This window comes from Aptenodytes patagonicus, chromosome 24 (genome assembly GCF_965638725.1).
Source record: "Aptenodytes patagonicus chromosome 24, bAptPat1.pri.cur, whole genome shotgun sequence".
In the NCBI taxonomy this organism is placed as follows: domain Eukaryota; kingdom Metazoa; phylum Chordata; class Aves; order Sphenisciformes; family Spheniscidae; genus Aptenodytes; species Aptenodytes patagonicus.
The window spans coordinates 4,089,334-4,110,966 of NC_134972.1; the positions used below are offsets into that span (position 1 = coordinate 4,089,334).

Genomic DNA, 21,633 nt, shown 5'->3' on the forward strand with positions numbered 1-21,633 from the left:
ACAACCCCAGAAAACCCTCAACAACAGAAATTAAGATCAGCATCTATCATGTTCATCACCAGAAAGCGTTAAGACCTCTGCAGTTTACGCAGAACGAAAGCCATCGCTGAAGCGTGATGAGCCAGGAACTTTATTATTAATAAAGTTTATTTTCGTATGTAACTCACCTTTCTGCAATCCTGTCTTCACTGCTGTCAGTGGAACCATTTCAACCTGTTTGAATAGGAAAATCCATAGTTAAAACCAGAGGAATTTTTCTCCCTAGTATTAAAAAGAAAACATTTAAGTTTAAGCGATTAGCATCTCTGAACTCAGATGTAGTCTGTCATCCCCTTCTTAGTGTGAGCCTTCTTGTCCTGTTGGGTTTAATCCTAGCTGCCTACGCTGAGTACCAGGAGACAAGGCAGCCATACGTGCACTAGCAAGGTCCTTTCCAATCACTCCCTTTGGGCATGAAGATGACAGGAAAGCTTTATCCGTGTCCAGCAGGCAGGAGCGGGGTTCGTTTTGGCAGCCAACCCTGATGCTTTTGTAAAACCCCACACCTGTGTAAGCACAAGCTCCCCTTAACAGGTATGACGCTCGGGTTAGTGAGACACTTAATGCATTGCCATTTAAGGCACTTCCACCAAGCATGCACTCTTGAGCTCCTGGGAACAGACTTTCTCTCTGTATAGAGTGCTGCAAGGCGCCCAGGGATGGCGAGACGGACTTGGCACACAGCATTGCAGGGCTCTATACAGCTGGAAACTCAATGTCAGTATACAGTTAAGCAGACAAGTTTACAATCTTGCAAAAGCGGTTCAAGTTCTCGATCCTATATCAGAAGGATAAGTTTAGAAACTGTTCTGCCAATGTACATGTAACACGTGAGAATTTGGTGACTGTATAATAATTATAGAAGAAAGTTGTTGCCTAAAATCCTGTTTTTAAGGTTAAGAATTACAAGTTATTTCTTTACAATGTGGTTACATATGCATGTAGAAACACATTTAGTAAATATTTAAGGATTATTCTATAATTTTTTTAAAAAATATTTTATTTTGTTGTACAATAGGTAAAAACATACAATAGAAGGATTTGTATAGGATACATTTCGTAATACAAATATAAAATCTAAACAATCACTTTTATTTCTCCACTATTCACTGTAACAGTAGCATTAACATTTTGTTTTTCCCATTAATTGTACTCGTTCCAGTTATAATTTTATACCAAGTTGTTGCAGACTAATTTGGGAATCAGTTGCAAGAAAACTTGACTTTGGGTAACAAATATTGTTGCATAATTGTAAGAAGTTAGTAAGTTTTTTTTTTTTTTTAATATAACTTAATACATTCAAGGTTATGCGCATTACAGTGCATCTGTGTTTAATTTTTAGTCATATACTTTTCCTGAGAAAAGCACTTTAATGTTCATAGTCTTAGTTAGCTAGATAATATAAGCAAGCAAAGCTAACTGGGATCCATGAAGTTCATATTGTTGGTTCTTATACCTTTGTTAAATTAAGAAACATTTACAAACATAAAAGAACTCATTTGAAAACAGGGAGGCTGCAACACCTCATGACAAGAGGCTTAAGGGACTACGTCAGGTATCTTACGCCCAACATTTAAGTTGCTTTAAAGTTTCAGCAAGAAACTTTCTAGAGTTAGAGCATTCTTCTGCTGAACACAGGTGTAAATGCTATGGCATCAAAAGAAAAATATGAAAAAAAAGCAACTGGGTCCACTTTCAATCTCTGAAGTGAATGAAGTGCAAAAACAAAGCGTAAAGGGTAAAGAATAAATTAAAATAAAAGAGATAAAAACAATTTTTCCCCTTCCCATATAAATCTTTAGCCTGACTGTCCCTTTTAAAAAATTCTCACTGGTAAAAGCTATACTATGAAACATTTTATATAAAATTCTCAGGTTTCAAGTGGAGAGGCCCTTGAAGAGGGAAAATCAACCATGTAAGGAAAAGAACCAACAACTTTGACAAACTTGTTAAAAAAGTGTATTCAGTTTTTAATATTAATGTCCATCCACTGAACTTTCCTACTCATTTCCACACAGAATTTTTTATAATTTTTTTAAAGCAACAACATTTGTCTGTCTGACATCCAGATTAAAGGAATGCCCTGTACATGTTAGATCTACTTAAGGAAAAAAAAAAACGTATATCCCAGAAGATCTGTTTTGCTGATGTCTGCCAACATAAAAGTCTGACTATTCATCTTTAAGTTAAATCATTCTTAAAGTCCATTTTCAAAAGTGGTCAGATTAATCAGTCTAACTTCATTTGAAAAACAAAACCTCAATACAAACCAGCAGCTAAATCAAGAGCAAAAGGAAGGAACCTGGTGGCAATTCCATCAAATAGAAGTTACTGAAACAAGATCATTTGCTCATAACAGAAATCTCAAAGTAAACATGGCAGGTTCATTAGGAGTCTTGCATCATTGAGTTCCCATTTTCCATAGCCTGACTGATACTGTGAAGATGCCAGTAGCAGAGTCACAGCAATGGTATTGACAAGGGGATTTCATGAAGGATAGTCCAAAACGAAACCCGATGGGGAAAAATGGAGAAAAATAAAAAGGCACCAATATAAGCCACAACATTTATGAATACAATATATTTTAACTCTCTACATGGAGGAAGCCAACCTGCTCCTTTTTGATCTTCTTCTTTGGCACAACTTCAGTGGATTTCTCAGACTCTGAGCGGGTTCGAATCGATCTTCTCTGTTGCTTCTTTTCTACAGAACCTGAAGAAGGAAAAAGGTTTCCATTATATGATTCCTTGTATTTCAGAGGTACAGCAAGATGTTCAACACCAAATCAACAGATAAAGTAACGAAACCAAGACTTTTTCCTCTTTTGAATGTTTTATTTTTAAATTCAGTTCCAAGCTATTTGCCAACCAGTGCTGTGGTTGCAGACAACACGTTCTGATTCCATAGACAGACAGATCAGCTTCAGAAAAAGACACTAGTAACAGAGTGAAAAAAAAGCTGGAATCCAGTGTAGGGCAAACAGATTTTCATAACACACCTCTCAAGCACAGTCTTCACTTTGGTTAATTTTTAAGCAAACAGTCCATCTTTGGTGTTTCTGGGAAGGTATTCACAATCAACTTCTTGAACTAAAATAAGCTAGAAATTTAAGACGCAAAACACAGCTTCCAAGATTTCACTCAAAACACCAGTTCTGTGCCACTGCTCTGTGGGGGGATAGCCTTCTCTCAGAACTGGCTAACACAAAAACTTAGAGCCAGAACCACGCTGTAACACGTGCCACCAATACGAAATCTGAACACTCAACTAAAGATTTCGAGAGGTGAAGGAAAACTCAGCACAAACAGAAGCAGTGATCATCATGTGTTATTATAATTAATGAAAGTGAAAAACAAGTTTTTGAAAATATTACCATGGAAAACAAACCCAGATTAATGAAGGTTATGATATTTCAAGAGATGAAGTAGGAGCTGCTGGGTTTTTGACAACTAAGGTTGGCAAAATCAGAAGACCTTTCTATGCTGCAGTACCTCCAAAAAGGGCATATTGAGAAACATGTACACGACACTTAACACCATGTGCAACTTTTGGAACAAAGTACACACTTAGAGCTGTGCTGACAGAAAACTGAAATTTGAAGATTTACAATTATCTGTTGTGAAGCATTATTCTTGTTTCTCAGATTTGGGTGTTTCACCAAAAGACGACATGAATGTAAAATACTTCATATTCTTCCAAGCAAAAATACAAACTCTTGGGACCAAGAATTAGCTTACTGTGCCAGACAGATATACTGTTAGAAGTTGTAAACCTGCGTCTTCTTGTTAGGAGATAAAATATCTAGAGAGATATGCAGGCTTTCATGAGACACTGAAAGAAAGCTTTTCAAAAGGACTCCAGGGAAAAAAAAAAAAAAAAAGAAGATTCATCTTGATTAATTGGATGAGCATTTTTATCAAGGTTGCATGGCTCAGGAATATCTCAGTAACTAAACTTTCCACTTGAAAAAGTTGTCATTTTACAATAACTGTACTTCTGAGGGGGGAAAAAAAAATAATTGTTTTTCTTCGAGGGAAAAAAGTTTTACAGCATATTAGCTAATTAATAATAGCAGTGAGTTATTAATAATTCAGAAATTAATAACTCAGCTCAACATCCTTCATGTTAGCACACGTGCAACTTTTGGTTCCAATGAGCCACATCCTTTGAGAGACACACACAACTATGATGGATGTCAACACTAAAGCTAGGGGCCATCTTTTGTCACCTTTGTGTTCAGCCAAAATTCTCTGAAGCAGCTTAAAGTAAATTTGAGCAAGTGTGACCAAACAGTTCATTTAATCAACAACATATTTTCTCCCTGCGCTGCCCCACTGTAGTAAGGCAAATAAGATGCGAGCCCTGTATCAGAGGAGAAACTACAGAATCAGTGCATCTAATATTGGCTGAAAGCAATACTGATCAATGCAACGGGCACTTTTTCCTCTTCCCGCTCTCCAAGGATCCAGTGCATCACCTCCACAATGCTCCTATCCCGTCTTCGTGCGTATTTTGATCCAGAGTTTCAGGACAGATTTCAGACCAGCAATCTACCTCACTACTGGCCAGGTCAGGTCAGGTTAATCCTGTTTCAGCTGTATGTGGAGACCAGAGGCACTATGAATTCTCATAGTTGTTCTCTTATTATCAGATTTCAAGTTACAGAATTATTTTCCCAGCATTATGGAATTCTGTATATCTAACTGCAGGTTATTAATAAGGACTCCCAGAGCCATTCTGTAAAATACTTTACCGTAAAGGTATTCTGAAGTTCCGGTGACCTTAAATTTGAAAAAAGGACTTCGCAGTTATGTTCCATGAGAGGGGACCAATAACTGTCTGGACTTTGGAAATGGCTTTGAAAGTGACTGTTTGGAGTGTATACTGAAGTAAAGCTCATGCACTCTATAGGGTGTTATCAGGTGGAGTTTTACGTATCCAAAAAACCTAAGAAAATGAAAAGAGAGAGGCTCAGAATTCTCACCCCCCTACGTCTGAAGAGCCATTGTGAAGGTGAAGCCTTTAGTTCCCAGGTGAGAGAAACAAAACAGTGATCACCTCTCCTGCTGCAAGGCAATTAAAGTCGCAACTGATTGAAAAAACTGAAGTAGCTACAGCAACTAAAACCGGAAAGAAGAACCACTGTCGACAACACCAGAGAACACCCCACTCGCACCAGAATATCCGGAGTACTCAGCCTGTATTGTAAAGTCCCCAAATACAGTCCATAAAACAATGTATATAAAAATAAGCCTACCTAAAAACTATGCAAGTACAGGAACTAAAGCGTGTTTGCAGAGGACAGTGATCCCATGGATGTTGACCACTGAGATTTTTGACCTGGAATCTCATTTATTTTACGTTTGGAAAGGGAGAAATAACCAAACAGACGGATAGTTACAGCAGAAGTGACACGTGGCAACATTATGAGATATTTTTCTCAAGAAGAAAAGAGGAGTTTTTAGCATGTGTACTGTAATAAGTCTTCCATCTTTTTTTGCTTCCATACCATGAGCATTTGTACATCGTACTGTGAGAGAAAATCAAGGTGCTCTGCTGTAATCTAAAATTTACTTTTACATACCAAATGTAAAACTAAGTATGTTTGAGGCTATACCAAGGATATGATTACAAGCACAGCAACAAACATGCAGAAGTTAATGGATTTTACATGGCCTGTAGAAAATCTGTGGTTGAAAAACAGAAGTCACTATAGGGACTGGAGGAACTTGAAAAGCTCTTGGTTTAGGATGACTCAAAACTGTCTCTTTTCAGGAACCTCCATCTTTTCACCAAAGGGTATCTGTCTCCTCTTCAGGATGATGAGAGGACATACCACAAACAAATTTCTGCTGGTGGGGAAAAGCTCAATCCCTTTGGAAGACTTCCTATTAGCTATTTCTCAAAAATCAAAACATGAAAAAAATGTTGTTGTTCTGTTCCAAGTCTAGGAAGCACTCATCCAGTTTACCTTTCTCATTCTGCTCTACTACTGTACTACAAATTAAACTTCAAATAACTTGTTCCAGGCTTTCCCTTTTCAGTCTCAAGCTCCATTATTTGCTTCAGTGGTTCTTCTCCCTCAGACATAATACTTCAAAACTTAGTGCTTTATGATGGGGCCCCTAAAATGCCTTCAGAAGGCAAGCATTACCTCATTTTGCTGATGGAGCTAGTTGAAGCAGTTTAAAAAAAAAAAAAATCACTATCCTTTACAAAGGTCATGCAGGAACTCAACAACAAAGTCTAGGAAAGCACCCGATTCAGAGCCATTCCTTACTGAACTATGCCACTTCCAGATTCTCTTCCTTTGATCCCAGCTGTTGTATTTTACATTTGGTGCCAAAAGCCATTACAATACTCCGCTAACACACCTCCACTACGTTGTCTTCTAAAACAACTTGCCATCTGCTCTCCACAAGGCATCCATCCTTCTAATATGTTGACTTAGATACTGCAACTTGCAGATGCTAAAAGTTCAGAAGCCAAACCAGCTAATCCCATCACAAAGACATCCTGTGTTTCTCAAGCATCTGGGCTCATCATGTGTTATATTAGCCATGCTTGTTACAACTATTATGTAAACAGAAAGATGTTAATAATCATTTTTAACTAATGAGAAAATGTTGGGTTTGATATTTGAATTTAAATTCTAGATTGCTAAAATTCAGACAAGGATTCTGCAATTTTGCCTACCTGTTGACCCACAAGTTGTTTCAGGAGAGGACACATTTTGCACCGCTCCTTTTTCATTTCTCTGATTTGATGAAGAATTAAGTTTCTCTTGTCCTTTGACGCTTATTTCTGTTTTGTTACCAACTCCCTTAAAAAGAAAAAGAAGAAAAGGTTCTCTTAACCTATTTACGCGTGTGTTGTTGCTAACGGGCACACTGATCTACTCCTAAGTCTCACAACAGAAACATTCAACGCTCTTCAATGCAACACATACACATGATGGTATCTACTACTGAGCTGCTTCCTTGCAGAACTTTCCATCCCTCTCAATCTCCCCTTACACACAAGGAAAAAAAAAATATTCCAGTGACTTTTCTAAACATTACCTTCTCTCTAATGCTTAGGATGAAATAAATACCCTCCAGGTAGAGAGGCAGAAGAAGGAGGCAGAGAAATAGTCCTAAACCTTTTCCTTACACTGACTGTGAGAAGCTGCTGTGCACCTGAAGGAAGCTAGGAGGCAGAACTCATTTTAAAAGTCTGTTATACAAAAGGTAGTTATTACTTTTTAATACATTTTTAATAGTTTTGTCATCTTACCTGTTTCCCACAAATCCACTGATTTTAAGATTTACAGAGAATTTATGGATTATTTCAACTAGGAAGCTGGAATTAAACAGCTTTAATATTTTGAATGTGTTATGAGCAAAAATGTGACCATCTGTAGGGAGCTCCTCTGCCACCAGTCAAAATGGTTACTGCCAGAGACTTTTGGATGCACTGAAATTAAGAGTTCAGTGCACTAAAAATTCTGTTGTCACACCTGTCTTTTGTTAGATTTAATCTCTCCAATGAAAGGAACATGTATTGTGAAAGCTTGGTGGACACAAGTTTAAGCTCCACAGTAAGACAGACTTGGAATAATTTAGTAACAAAAGAGGAGTCACTACACAAAATACATACCTTAGTGGAATAAACAAACTGATCGATGAGTTTTCCATCCCCAGCAGCATTCTGAAGGGCAAAAACCTGTTCAATTTTAACAACTGGAGACATGTTACATTTTTGAAGATCCAAGTTGTGCATGGTTATTGAAGCTGGTAAGGATTTTCTAGCTGCAGCTGTTTTCCATGCGATTTTCACAGGAGGTGGCTCCTCTTCTTCCACACTTGACTGCCTCCGCTGGCTTTGTCTTCGCACCTCAGCATTTGAAGGCGATGCTGCTACCACGTTGGCATGTTCTGGCTGGGTGTTCAATGCTGGCTTCGGTCGTCGGTTCTTCTTGGTCTCTGATTTAGAAGCAGCAGTCTTTTTGGCTTTTGACAAAACCTCCTCTGGCTCTTTGTCTATATAAATGAAGGTGTATTGTTCTATCCTTTCTTCCCGTGTCATTTTCAATGCTTTCTCAGCATGGGCAATACCAATATCCCACTGAGCACGCTCTCTTTGTGGCCTTGGTTTGCGAATCTTAAGGAACAAAGACAAGCAGCTAATTACACTGAAGATTTTGCCATGTATAGCACTTAAAATGCAATCCTGAGGTTCGTTAAATCTCTCAGGCAGCAGATTTAAGTTTGCTCTCCATTTACAAGGTATTTTTGAAAGGTGGACAGCAAATCCCCTGCTCAGAGTAGAAGCAGACACTCGAGCTGGATCATATGACCATCACAATTAAAAGTGTCTACCCTGAGTTACAACTTCACTGAAGACAAGAACAGGCAGTATTCAAGCCTGTAATTCTGTTATGAGACACAGAATTAATCCTAATTTATCTACTTTTTAAATCCTCCTTATTTTTTCTATAAACACTCTTTTCCTTCCACATCAATATTTTGATTAGCATATATATTGACTGAAGTAGTCCATCTACACAGTAAGTAATTCCTGTAGCTAACACTTCCTTTCCAATAAAGCAATGGGAAAGAACATATCCACTAGTATCAGGGGCTGGAAGAGTGTCCTTTAAAAACTGTATTTTCCAAAGAACAGGTTAATAGTGAACAGACAGGCACGGTTTTATCTAATATTCTAATACAGATGTAAAATTATATCCAATGCCCAAGATGACTACCATCATGAGGAACCGACAAAGTAGGTTCAGCTATCAGCCTTTTCACATGAAAGTCGTAAGAGTATGGAGACATTTTCATGTCTTTGCGAAAAACACTTCTGCCAGTGAAATGCAGACAACCCTTTACAGGGTGAAGTACTACAGTGTTTCAGAACTGCCTCACGAGAGTTTCACTTACACAGGCACTGTAGATAACCCTCTACACAATTAGTGCTCATCATACCTTCTGTTTCTCAGAGTGGTTGCTGGCTTGCTTAGCAGCCTCGGCCAATAATTGCTCATATTGTTTGTGTCCTTTGTACTCTCGAACCCGCTTCTCGTGCACCCACGCCCTCTCTGGCTGGTTGCTAAAAAACTGAACATGGTATTCACGGGCACCTGAAAATGAAAAATTCTAGTCAGTAGTTTTATCAACATCACTTTGCTCGTTTAGCTTACGCTTTCCTCCTCCACATCACTCGACTCCTGCAGGTGGAAGTACCTAGCTAAAGTTTAGAAGCAAGATGGGCCTAGATTTAGAACAGTTTAAGATGGGAAGATAAGTATACCTTGCCCGTACTGAACACTCTCACACTTATCAGTGTCTTCTCATACATACATTGACTTGAGAAAAGTGGGAGCATCTGTGCACAAGCCTAGTTTGCACAGGCTCATCTGTAGACGTAATTTTGTAAGTACTAGTTTGATACATTTCAGGAATAGTCCTGTTTAGCATATACACAAGCAGAATTCATCCTGCAAAGGGAGTTCAAAGATAAGATATTTTTAATAAAGGAACAACTACAGACACTTGATATATTCTAGCAAAGATCTTCCTCCCTTACCTCTTGTATTAATTTTGGTATGAACATCAAGCTGTGGATCACATGAAACCATGCAAGGCCACCACGGGTATGTTCCCACCTTGGACCAAACCAGATCGCCAACCTGAAACTTGATGTCACGGGTGACTTGTGTTGGAAGAGAAGGCAAGAACTGCTGGACCTACAAAGAAAATGTAAGCTTAAAGCCACAGAAGACAATTTAGCGCACTTAGAGCTGCACATGCTATCCACAGGGACTTGTTATTTTTCACTCAGTATCCCTGACGTTTGATAATCTAACACGAGATAAACATTTCTTAGAAACATGACAGAAAGGAGTTACATACAGCTAGGATTTACAGAAGATAGTCACTGACAAACCAAGACACACAACAGCAACCTCCACCACCACCCCAAAAAAGTTTCCGCTTCATAAGTTGATTAAGAACATTACTTTTGGGATAAAATAAAGCAATAAATACAGTACGAGAGATGTTTTGATGCAGTAATGATTAATAAGAGTTTCAAAGAAATGGCAACTGATTTATCTGACAAATTAAAGCACCCATGTAATAATTAGTCCAAAAATAGTAACACACTAGTAGTTCAAAAAGTGTTAATTAGTATATGTACTAACCGGGGTTTCCTCCAACACTGTATCTTCTCTTGGTCTTTCTGATAGCGTGCTAAGCCTCTCATTTGGTCTCTAGGAAACGGGTAACAATGAAGAGAAAAAAGGAAAACAAACACAAACAAGGTAAGGGGACAGTAAAACAAACAAAAAAAAGCATAATAATGAAACCAGGCAGGAAAAATAATTCGCAGAGAGAAGGGCAACCATGAACCCAGAAAATATGAATATGACGACTCCTTACGCCCAATTCAAAACATAGTAGCATCACAATAAAAAAAATACCTTTTTTCCCTACACTATTTACATTACCATCACACCTACATACAACAATGTTCTCCTATAACAGGTGATAGAAGAACGTACACTCAGGGACAATAAACCCAAATAACTTTCCACTAAATTAATATACAACTTCAAAGAAACAGAGAAGAACATATGAAGGACATCCATAGTAATGTGATGAGTCTCACTGTATACCAGTTATTTGCAAAAACTACATTACAAAAATCATATTAAATATACAATATGAAAATTGTAAAATCGATGTTAAATTGCATATAGTTGACAAATATATTTTGGTGGATCAAAAGTCAACAACATAAAGCCTACGGTGCATTTATAAGCCAGGCTGAGGCACACATGCAGTCTATTCTGGCAGAGTAGGACAGGAAAAGGTTTTGACAGAAGAGGGATCACCACTGAACAGAAGCTAACGTCATCAGTGGAGTGCCATGATAGGGAGTGTGATGACACAGCAGGTGAGAAGATAAGAGGTGGGCCATGAGCTATCTAATGAGACAGAGACCAGACATTTGCTTTTACTACAGCTGAGAAGTCATTAGTCAAATGACTCAAAGAGCAGCAAAAAGGAGTCAGACACATGCAGTGAGAAACTAATAATGCTGTTAATCCAAATTACACCTAGTGCATTTAAAACAAAGACCCCATGTTAGTCAATACTGCATGCTTCAGCTCAGAGAAACTAGGAAACACACATGTAACCTTTGTTGTTCTAGATGATGTTCAGTTCTAGCATAGGTCAGTATCTCATTTAGAGCTGTCTGTAGAAAATGAGCATTTTAAGACTGACCGTATTAATATTTGCTGGGCAGGAATCATTCCTCCCTGGTACAGCAGAAAGCACGGCAATGACTCCTGCCTTTCTTTTGCTACAGTGAGTTAGTGGAAACTTCACCTCTGCCAGAAGAGCCAAACTGATTATACAGATCACAAACTTTCAGCTCCTTGCAGGATACAACTAACGAGCAGAGCAACTTATTCTTAAAACAAGTATTCAGAGCTTAAAGTTCAACAATGTTTTAATAAAATTTTCATTTCAAATCAGCCTTTCAAGTATGAACATCACCCCACAGTCAGTGGGTTTCCACAGAGATTACAGTGCCAGAATGAGGAAACTACTGCAGATCACCTTACTTTCAAATAGCCATGCTGAGTATAAAAGTGTAAAACAACTGTTGTACCAGAAGTTTTGTTTGTTCCTATTAAGATGATCCTAAGTTACAAGTCTCATACCATTCATACTAAAGATGACGAAAGTGTACATGATGAACGTACATGAAGATGAAATTGTGCAGTGGAAAGCCAAATGGTGGGAGGACGAAACTGAGACTGCACTGGATAATTCATAATGAAACCCACTAGCACAAAATCCTGTTCATGTCAGAGTGAGCTGCTGTCTGAAACAAGGGTAAATAACATGAGAGATTTTATTGCAACAGCACCTTTTGAAAGGGAAATGGAAGCTACAAGGAGGACAAAAGCAAGACCAAGATTTCTGGTGAATTCTAGATGACACATATGACTCGGAACTTAGAATTTGAGAGGCAAGGTTTTAGTTCAATCTGGGAAAGACAGAAGATTATGTTCTCGTGATAACCAAGTAACACCAGCCAAACAGAGGGACAGGCACAGCTGAAGCTTCAAGGGTAGAATCAGAATCCCTGGTAAGAGGGAGGACAAAATGGTAAGGCAAAACTGAGAGCCTGATGTGGGGGTGATGGAAGTCTGGAGAAGAGGGAGAAAGCCTGGATAAAAGACTGTGTCTTTAGCTGAATTCAAAGAACCAAACTCACTGAGATTTGATTTAAGTGAAACCTGGTGGATAAACGTATGATTACAGCAGCAAACAAAGGACAGGCGGACGAACAACATACGAGCAGCAGAGGCATTCAGCAGAGAGCTGACCATGAGAACAGACCCCTTTTCCTACCTCTATACGCAGGTATAATGCAGGCGCAAGGGAGATGCCATTCAGGGCATTGCCTTCCCATTATAACTGCCTCCTGGTAGCAGGTTGCCAGCTGGACATGTCAGTTGCTACAGCCACTTCAAAGTGGCTTGAAACACCATTTCCAAGATCAAGAAAATGATGTACAAATGCAGTCACGGATGGCTCGTATTTTAATTGGATAGTCCATTTCAAGTTTGGATTACAATGTTTATTAAGATCTTACTGAGCTTCATTAGAGTCAACTATGGTAATTAAATATAGTAGAAGCTCAAAATCTTGATACATCACCAACCTGACCTCTGGAAGAGGTCCACTTACCAGAGGGAGATATAACAGTTATAAAACTTGTAAATAAAATAGAATATTGTAAGGGGTGTGTGTGAGAAATCAGCATGTCTTCCATTAAAAATAACAACATCAATAATAATACATCAAGCATATGAACCTGCTATACTAGATCAGAGTCCTGATCCCTACAGGACAGGATCTTCTCCCACACCTACCAAAAGCAGTAAGTATCAAGGGGTTTCACAGGAACTTACAAGAAACTCAGCTATATACCGTAACAGCCCAGCCCAGCCCGAGCTGGGCAATTTCTGTCCTGACCCGATACGGCAACTTCCTCATTCCTGACACTCGCCACCCCTCTCTGCTACTCATTCCCCTCAAACTGGGAAATACAGAAACCAGTACCACAGAGTTGGAAAGAATAAGCAAGAGAAAAGGAAACAGAAGTAATGAAGTGGCTTAGAAAACTGAAGAAAAAAGTATGGCTGAGAGTACCGAAGACCAGTAATCTGTGTCTCTACTTCATGGAATCTAAGTTAAAACACCACATATATATACACACCCTGTATATGTACAACCATATTCTAAAACTTGACAGAAACGGTAACAGACATCAATGTTGAATTTTCCCAAAGTTTGCAGAGTCAACTGGTACTTCTAATTTGCCTACTGTTTTAGAATACTAATTTCTACTGGCTGCTACATATGCTACACAGCTCTTGGGTTTTGTACGTCACCATGTTATTTAGAATATCTTTCAAAAATTAATTAAAAGCTGCAGTGCTGAATACTCCAAGTAACCCGGCTTTCCACTGAATAACCCAGCATTATTTTCAGAGGCAATTTTAGGAATGTGTATGCTTGTATGCTTTTGGCCAAAAGCTCCATCTTCAACACTGTACAACAAAGTGTAGCAAACTCTGAACATGCTAAAACACCAAACAATATTAAAAGATATTATATAACCTTTTCTAACATTCATTTTTCATATGCAGTCTTTTCACCAAAACTGTGTTGTCCTAGAAATACAGTTCCTAGCAACCTAATATAGAGTATCTGACCAGTAAATAAAGCCTCATGACCTTAAGTATGTATACAAACTAAAACGTAAGGAAAAACACTGCTGAAGACGCATACTCCATCAACAATATCAGGTATACAGATGGCTGAAACCATTATTCCACTTACATTTTGTTCCTCAGGTTCTAATTTTGGAATTTTGTGTGACTTGCGCTCTTCCGATCGGGAAGAGTCATGCTTGCTACTTTTTTTCCTTTTCTCTTTTCTCCCTTCATGTTTCGCCTTAGCATACTCACTCGCTTGTACTTCATTTAAAAGGTCCCCACACAGAGAGGACTCAAACAATTCCCTGCCGTTCTGGATAGTTTTGGTTATTTTTAATTTGATCTCTGGTGAGCCAGTCTTCTTTGGAATCACCGTTTGTGAAACTGAAGGTGGTGGTGGAGGCGGCGGCTGTGGAGGGGAAGGTTTTTCCAGAACTTCGTGTGGCCTTGCATTAGAGTTTTCCATTTGGTAATACTCTGGGGGACTAAAGTTTCTGACTGTACCAAAACCATTGGCTGAACCATTAGGATATTGACTGTACGTCTGGTATTTGGCTTGAGGTTCGTACATATTGATTGTTGGTGGGTAGCCATTTGTGATGGGTGGAAGGTCCTCTGTCGTGGGCGTAGGGTACTGAAAGCCTTGCTGCAGGGCAGTTTCGTATGGCGTTTGTCCACCATCTTCAGCAATGTCACTGCTGGCATCAAAGGCATCCTCTTGGCGGATGTTGGCTGAGTCAATGAGTTGAGGTGGTTGCTGAATTGTGTTTCCCATGATCCCTTGCATGAAAGAGAAAGAGAAATCCATTGTTCTGCTCCAGCATCCTTAGCTTTCCCTTTTTCTCATAGGGCCTAAAGGCGGGGGAAGGGAAATAAGAAGTCAGTGTAAATCAAAACATAAAAATTAAGCAAATTAAATTGTTGGGGGGGGGGGGGGGAGGGGGGAGATCTAAAGACCAGTTTCCCCCCCTCCATTCAGTAGCCACCCTCTCATGGATTTAAAGGGGACTGGTATTACTGAATCTTTAAAAAGGGCTCTTTACACATTTCTGTGGAACAGCTTTTTTACACGACCACTTTCTTCTTTTCCAAGACACTTAAAGAAATGTTATAAGCACCTACGAGTGCCTAAAAACTAGGAGCCCAAGTGTTACAAAGTCAGAATAACAGTGCTAAAATTCCAACCACTCTCTACAGCCCTCCTAGTTTGGCGCTAGAAAGTGTTATTCTAACACAAAGCAGTAAGATAGCAGACTTTGACCGTCAAGCATACAGAACAGACCAAGTTCTCTCTACACCATAGTCACTGCAAACTGAACAAGCCAGAAAAACCACAGGAAGACCACTCAAACAAGAGAGAAACCTCTTCCCTTCCTCCCCGCCTCCTTGCTAAAATTCAAGACAGATGAGCATCTCTTAGGCCAGCAGGAGACCTAAGCCATGGGCTTTTCTGAACAATAGCACAATTAAAGGGAATAGGTCATTCCACCTCAGCTGCTGGGAAAACCAGTTCAGATGGTGTGACAGCCTCAGATGGGGTTTCCCAACCTCTTCTCTCACCAGAAAAGCAGAGCAGAGTTTGCACCCGTTGGCTCTCAGCAGCTAGCGAGGCGGGTTATTCTCCTCACTCCCCGCCCCTCCGCCTTATTTTAATATTGAACACTTAGGGCTTAAACACTACGTGGTTTTGAGGGAAAGAAAATAGCCTCAGCATCAAAAGATCTCCAAAACCTGAGGTTATTCACAGAATTAATTACAGCCAAGAAAGCTGTCACACACACTTCCAATTTTCCATTGCAAATTAACACACCAAAATCAGACTAAATCAAAGTTAGATTTCCAAAACTCAACTACTGGCTCAGAGAAGGCTTTTGCATTCACCTAAATAATCCTGATATTCAACAAGAAGAAATATACAGTGACCTAAACTTCAGGTAAGAAATACAAGTTTGCTTCCAAGCAAGGTCAGTTTAGCCCTTCCAAAGTAAACATAGCTCTGTATTATTTATTCTGTCTCTGTGTAGGCATAAAGGAGGGTTGCTGTGCCCTTTTGGTCAGGGTTTGAAATGACATTAACACATCCCACAGATACTTCTCGTAATAAGAATCCACATATAACCCTGCCCACATTAAATTCTCACCCTCCCAAATGCAACGCATCTCAATACCTTATCTAATATTTTTCAAAACACTAAGAACACTTCCCTCCTCTGAGACTGCAAAAAGAAATTGAAGTTATAACAGTAACAAGCAAGAACTTGACCAGAATTTTGCTCTATGTTTTGTGGACTTCATACTCAGATTATATTGATGTTTGTATTCATCTTTACTGCCCCGTGCAATCAACTGGGGGCACATTTGTCACTGTAATTAAGCGACTTAGGGAAAACAATAGCACAATGCTATACAGCAAAATTCACTAATTGCAGTAACTTTTAAATCTCGTGGCTGTAAAACCATCTCTTCTCTCCAGCAGCTCTCTGCACATCAGCCACAAAGCCAACACAAAAATGTTACTGTTGAGGGGACAGCGTATCCGAGGGACAGCACATGGAGCAAGCGGGATTGCGTATCAAGGTCAAAAACACAAAACCACCACCCATTCTAGGAAGAGGAAGTGGGACTGCTTGTACTATTTACCAATTAATTGTTACTTTACATCTGCCAAACTGAAAAGCAAACAGATTTCTCACACTAGTAAGAAATTGCACCCTAGGCTGCTTTTATTTGTTACTAAAACCAGGTTCAATCTTTTTTTTCTTCTGAATACTTAAAAAAAACCCCTTATCTTGAGAAGCAGCAACAGCGCTTCAGTCATCCTGGCACATCCACTGCTGGATGGACAGAGTCAAAGCAGAAATAGTTCAAGAAATTTTAGAATTACTCTCGACTTCCCTGTTTTTTACTGTTGTTGTTTTCTTTTAAAAACAATTAAATCACTTTCTTTTACCCAAATACTCTGAAAGTAAGAGCATCCATTTAGTTTAGTAGAACTAAGCACCAGAATGTTAAATAAGGGATCTGTTAAAGTATATCACGCTGGGACCCAAACTTTGGTGTGGCCACACCAGAACTATAAAAAGCAAAAATCAACCTGCAGAAAGCAAAACTCTATAAAACAAGAAACTACACAACATTCTGTGCTTCGTTAAGAATATAACTTTGCTAATGTCACACGGCATTTGAATAATTATGCTTTATGTTTTCCTGCTTATAAGTCTGACTAAGAGTGGAAACTGTAAGTTTTGGGTCCTGCTGGAAGATGCTAATCTGATGCGGTAAAATAATTTTAACGCTTTTCATTTCTCTCTTGAGAGGGAAGAGAAAGGATGATAATTCGTTTAAAAGACATTTTTTCCCCAGGTGCAGGTTCTTTGGCCTTACAATATCAAATACCGAGGCAGACCACTCATTTCACTGGACAGTACAGCTCCTCTAACAAGCAAGTATCTCATGGTGTAAGAGGAAAAAACCTCACTGCCACTACCAGAACAACTAATCCTCCTCCAGCCAACACCATCAGATTTCGAGCCTCCACGAACCCTCGTTTGCAAATCAGCAATGGATATTTACATTCAGAAGACTGTACATCTGTATAACCATCTTCTAGTCATACAACTCAGCAAGTACAGACTGAGAACTTGTGCTTCAACTGTTGCATCAGGGAGAAAAAAAAAAACCCTCTCTCCTACTACTGTGACCTGTGGGTTACATGATTTGGTTATCCAGTTCATTCCTCTGGCAGCAGTTGAATGGCACGTCGCTGCGGACGTTACAGAAATTCTGATCTGTTGCCAGCCTGGTATGTTGAATTCACTTAAATCTTCCTTAAAGACTTCTCTAAAATTGAGCCGCAACATCAGGTGAGGCCGCATACACAACACTAGAAAGCTGTTCATACAATCCACAGCCAAACATTTCAGTTTGAGAAGCACTGAAATTGTACAACAGCCCAAGCAAAAGGTTTCTGCCCTAAAAAGCATTACCCTATCCCATCTCTTTGAAATAAGAGCAGACCTTTTTCTACCACACTGGCAACTTTCAGTCTTTCCTTAAAAGAGCTTCCACACTTGAAAAAGTTGGGATATAAACCAAACCACTTTGTGCAGCATCTCACTAGGACTCAAAGGTTTATTTATTCTCTGGGGTGTTACATGCATATATCTGGCCAATTACAATGTGCTGTATTAGGCTATTCATATTCACCCATTCTAATTCCATCTACAAACATCATTCGAAAGTTGATGATCTACAGACTGCTGAGTGATTTAACAAAGACTGTTTATGAGCCTCAGCCCTGTTCCTAATAGGAAGAACTCCCTGTCACAAGGCTAGAGCACTAAGCCATGACAACACTACATGCTTCTCGTCACGGTCACGTCCGTCTGGGTCTACAGTAAGTTGCAATACTTGATCAACATAACCAGCAGAAGTCCTTACACATACACAGACAAAGAATGCTCTTGCCAGGACAGCTTATTTTTCTCAGAAAGGCTGAAATAAGGTGTAGCAGCAAAAAATGCAGTTTTGCTAGTGTTGAGAAGCAGAAGTTCTCTGCTGATATCTTGGTACAACTATCCCACCAAAGTGGTATTAATGAGATCCAGACACGGTATTAACAGAATTCAAAAGCTGCGTGACGGTGTCTGGTCCCTCTTATCTCCCCCACATACAGCCCTCCAGGTCAAAGTCTGCCCACGCTGTATCGCTCTTCACAGTAGCCAGTCCCCAGCTGTGACAGTGCCCAAAGCTGTCAATGCACTCGCTTCCGCAGGCACTAACTGAAGAGTCATCGGTGTACTTCATTTTATTACGTGACAGAAGTTGTGGATTAGTGAACTTCAAAACACTCTACTTACATTGGATTTAGGAGTAACCAATAAAAGAAAATAGGTTTTGGGTTGTTGTTGTTTTGTTTTTTTTTAAAGTAATTCCTTTCTGGAGCTCACCTGTATAAAACAGACCTCGATGCTAGCCTATACTTCATAATTCATGCCAGGACAATTTGTACACCGGCCTCATTGTCTTCCTATACAGGCTGCAGAAGCAAGGATTATTGCTTCACTGAATTGCTACTCTCAACAGTCTTAAAACACAAGAAGTTGTTCTCCTCCCACAGAGCTTACATCATCGAGTGCTTCTTCCTTCCGAGTCTTTTGCTGTCATCACGGTTAACACACCCAGGTTTTCCCACCCTTCTTCCTTTCCAAAACTCTGCATTGGTTTGTTCATTTCTCAGTTGCTACCCAGTGAAGCGGCATCTGGGCTGCGTTACAGTGAAAGGACAGCCCCCGGAGCTACCGAAATAACAGAACAAAGTGATGAACCCTGAACATATAGGAATCTCAATGTTTAAATCTAAGGAAGGATTACTTTGTAAAAGTCACTCCCAAGTTCTAACGCAAAGAATACCCCATTGTCGTTGAAATATCAATAGGCTCAAGAGAGTCATACCCATCCTTCCTCAGCGGAGGAACACTACCTACAACCACAAGTGAATGCGATTTTCAGTGATACGTGTTGATCTTTCAGGAAAGTATTTCAGAATAAATTCTTCCCACTACAACAGCGATTACTCTATTAAATTACAGAATCAGCCTCCTGCAAGCTGTAGAATTTAGTTTCCAAATATGACCTATAACAGATACTGCACTGATATGACATTGGAACTCAACCAACAGATAAAGAAACAATTTATTATTTCAAGGTTTATAGGAAATGGATACTTTATAGCAGTTGGGAAACAACTTGAAATCAATGATACCTTCAAAACTGCAACTGAATTTCCTAATGAGAAAAAAAGAGTTTGTTCCCTAAAACTGGGTAGCCAGCATTCTGTAATTGTGCTTTCCCACGGTTGTAGGATCTTCTGACCGAGCAGGAAAACACAACTGTTTACAGACACTGAGACTCTACACGTGGACACCGTTTGAGCAAATATTTTCATGTTGCCCACGGGAGAATCACAATTCAAAGTATCAGAGGAAAAAATAAATTAAATAAAAAATATAAGCAGTACAAGATAAGGTAGGTCAACCTAGTACAGGTCTTACAGTGCTCTTTCTTACATTAACACTAAGTCTGTTTTACTCCCTGTCCCGAGCTGCTTAGCTTGACTGAGTGTAACTCGAAAAAATCAGTTACACCTTCAACAGTGAGAAACATGGGAAAGTTTCAAAGAGATTAGGAATCCTCTGGGTTCACATTTTTCACCAACAATTGCACCTATCTAAAGCCATTTTCAGCATGAGTATTTTGCAACCTCACTCTCAGAAAACAAGATACTTATAAAGTTCTCAAATATCACTTTCATGCTGCAGTAGACTAAATAATAACTGACCTCTCAGATTATCAAACAACTCTGAACACTGCTGACCCCATTTATTATTGATGAAAGCTTTTCTTCCTCCCAAAGAGGGAGCTCTGTAGGTTTGCACAAAATACAGCAACACAGTAGGACTTACCTATAAAATACACAAACATGCATCTATCCACCCTATTATTGCTCAATCAGGAAGAGCTCAAAAAAAGTGAGAAAAGATACAGTAACTATGCAATGCGCAAGAGAAATTTCCTAAGTGTCAGAAGCACCCACCACTATTCATCACCGAACAGGAGCCCAAGGTAAAAACTCCCAAGCACGAGGGGGGAGGACTGTCTCCAAAGCCTGATGGATGCAGAACTCGGAGAAACCGCTGGTACCTAGCCAGAGGCAGCCAGAAGCCAGTGCAAAACGACAGCGCTTTCCCTGAACGACTGAGGCCCACGGGGTTCTGTGCACCTTCTGCCCACTGCTACCAGCTGACGAACCCTGCCCAGGCCAGCAGGGATGCCTGTTGATCTGAGGCTGGCTACCACCACAGTGATGAGCTGACACAACACCTACTGACAAAAAGTGTAGAATGCACATATTTTAAACCGAGTTTCCACAAAACCTTTTTGAATTAATTTTACCCTTTTCTGTTGACAACCACCACGTGGGTGGCCCCGCCTAAAGCAGTGGGGTTAGCACTTGTTAGAGGCAAAGCATTTTATATAGATGGAAAGTATCTGCTGTGAGAACAGAAACTGTCCTACTGGCTCACTGACTGAGCTGAAAAAGCAGTACTTTGAGTCAGCCTTACATGTTCAGTGAACAGTGTCACTCCCTCATCACCCTGAGCTGGACTTTCTATCAACAGTCTGGAAAGCAGTTGTTCTAGGCCATCTTTACACACAAGCAACAACCCAGCTCCTGTCCACATAGACCTAAATCAGAGAGATTCAAAGATCTGTTCATGTCTTACCACCCCTTCATTACCCGAGTCACCACACACACATTTACTGCCATTTTCTGCGCTGTTTCGTTCCGATGTATGCCTGCATCTAACCTGCGCTGGTACTGGTCATCTCAAGGGTCTAGTCCACGCAGCAACTACTCTCAATAGGTGTTCACTGCTATACGCGTTTTACAAGCAGACAGCTGTTTGACTGGAACAGGCTAGGTTGGTCAGGATTTTTAAGTGATGCAATCAACTTCTGTCGTGTTTCCATTCCTCCTCTCAAAACCTTAAGACTGCCTAGCTGGAACCACGAGAAATACAGAACTTGGCTTTTGCTGAAGTTGAGCATATACACCTGCCACCAAGTCCTCATTGGTACATACCCACGCTTTTTCTACAGTCATGTCAAAAATCACCTGGGGGGCTGCCTTTATCAACTGTAACAGCATCCTGTGGTGTTCAAATTATATGAACTGTAGACAGAAATAAAATAATTATTCTTACTGATTCCTGCATTCAGTATTTGCAGTCTGCTTTGTCCCATTT

At 39.7% G+C, this 21,633-nt stretch overlaps 1 protein-coding gene across 8 annotated transcripts in view; it reads right to left on the reverse strand.

Moving 5' to 3' along the window:
* The window catches only part of NSD3 (nuclear receptor binding SET domain protein 3), a 51,268-nt gene that overhangs the window by 23,753 nt on the left and 5,882 nt on the right, over nt 1-21,633 (reverse strand). For 7 of the 8 annotated variants that reach the window (XM_076358925.1, XM_076358927.1, XM_076358929.1 and 4 more), the window contains exons 2-9: nt 13,950-14,677; nt 10,226-10,294; nt 9,610-9,769; nt 9,009-9,163; nt 7,678-8,181; nt 6,736-6,862; nt 2,651-2,751; nt 168-213 (exon numbers count right to left, since the gene is read on the reverse strand). In XM_076358925.1, the coding sequence (XP_076215040.1) occupies nt 168-213; nt 2,651-2,751; nt 6,736-6,862; nt 7,678-8,181; nt 9,009-9,163; nt 9,610-9,769; nt 10,226-10,294; nt 13,950-14,633 (1,846 nt within the window). In that variant the 5' untranslated portion in view covers nt 14,634-14,677. Of the gene's footprint in view, nt 1-167; nt 214-2,650; nt 2,752-6,735; nt 6,863-7,677; nt 8,182-9,008; nt 9,164-9,609; nt 9,770-10,225; nt 10,295-13,949; nt 14,678-18,271; nt 18,289-21,633 lie in introns of those variants that run through there. The other variant, XM_076358926.1, reaches the window with a different exon arrangement.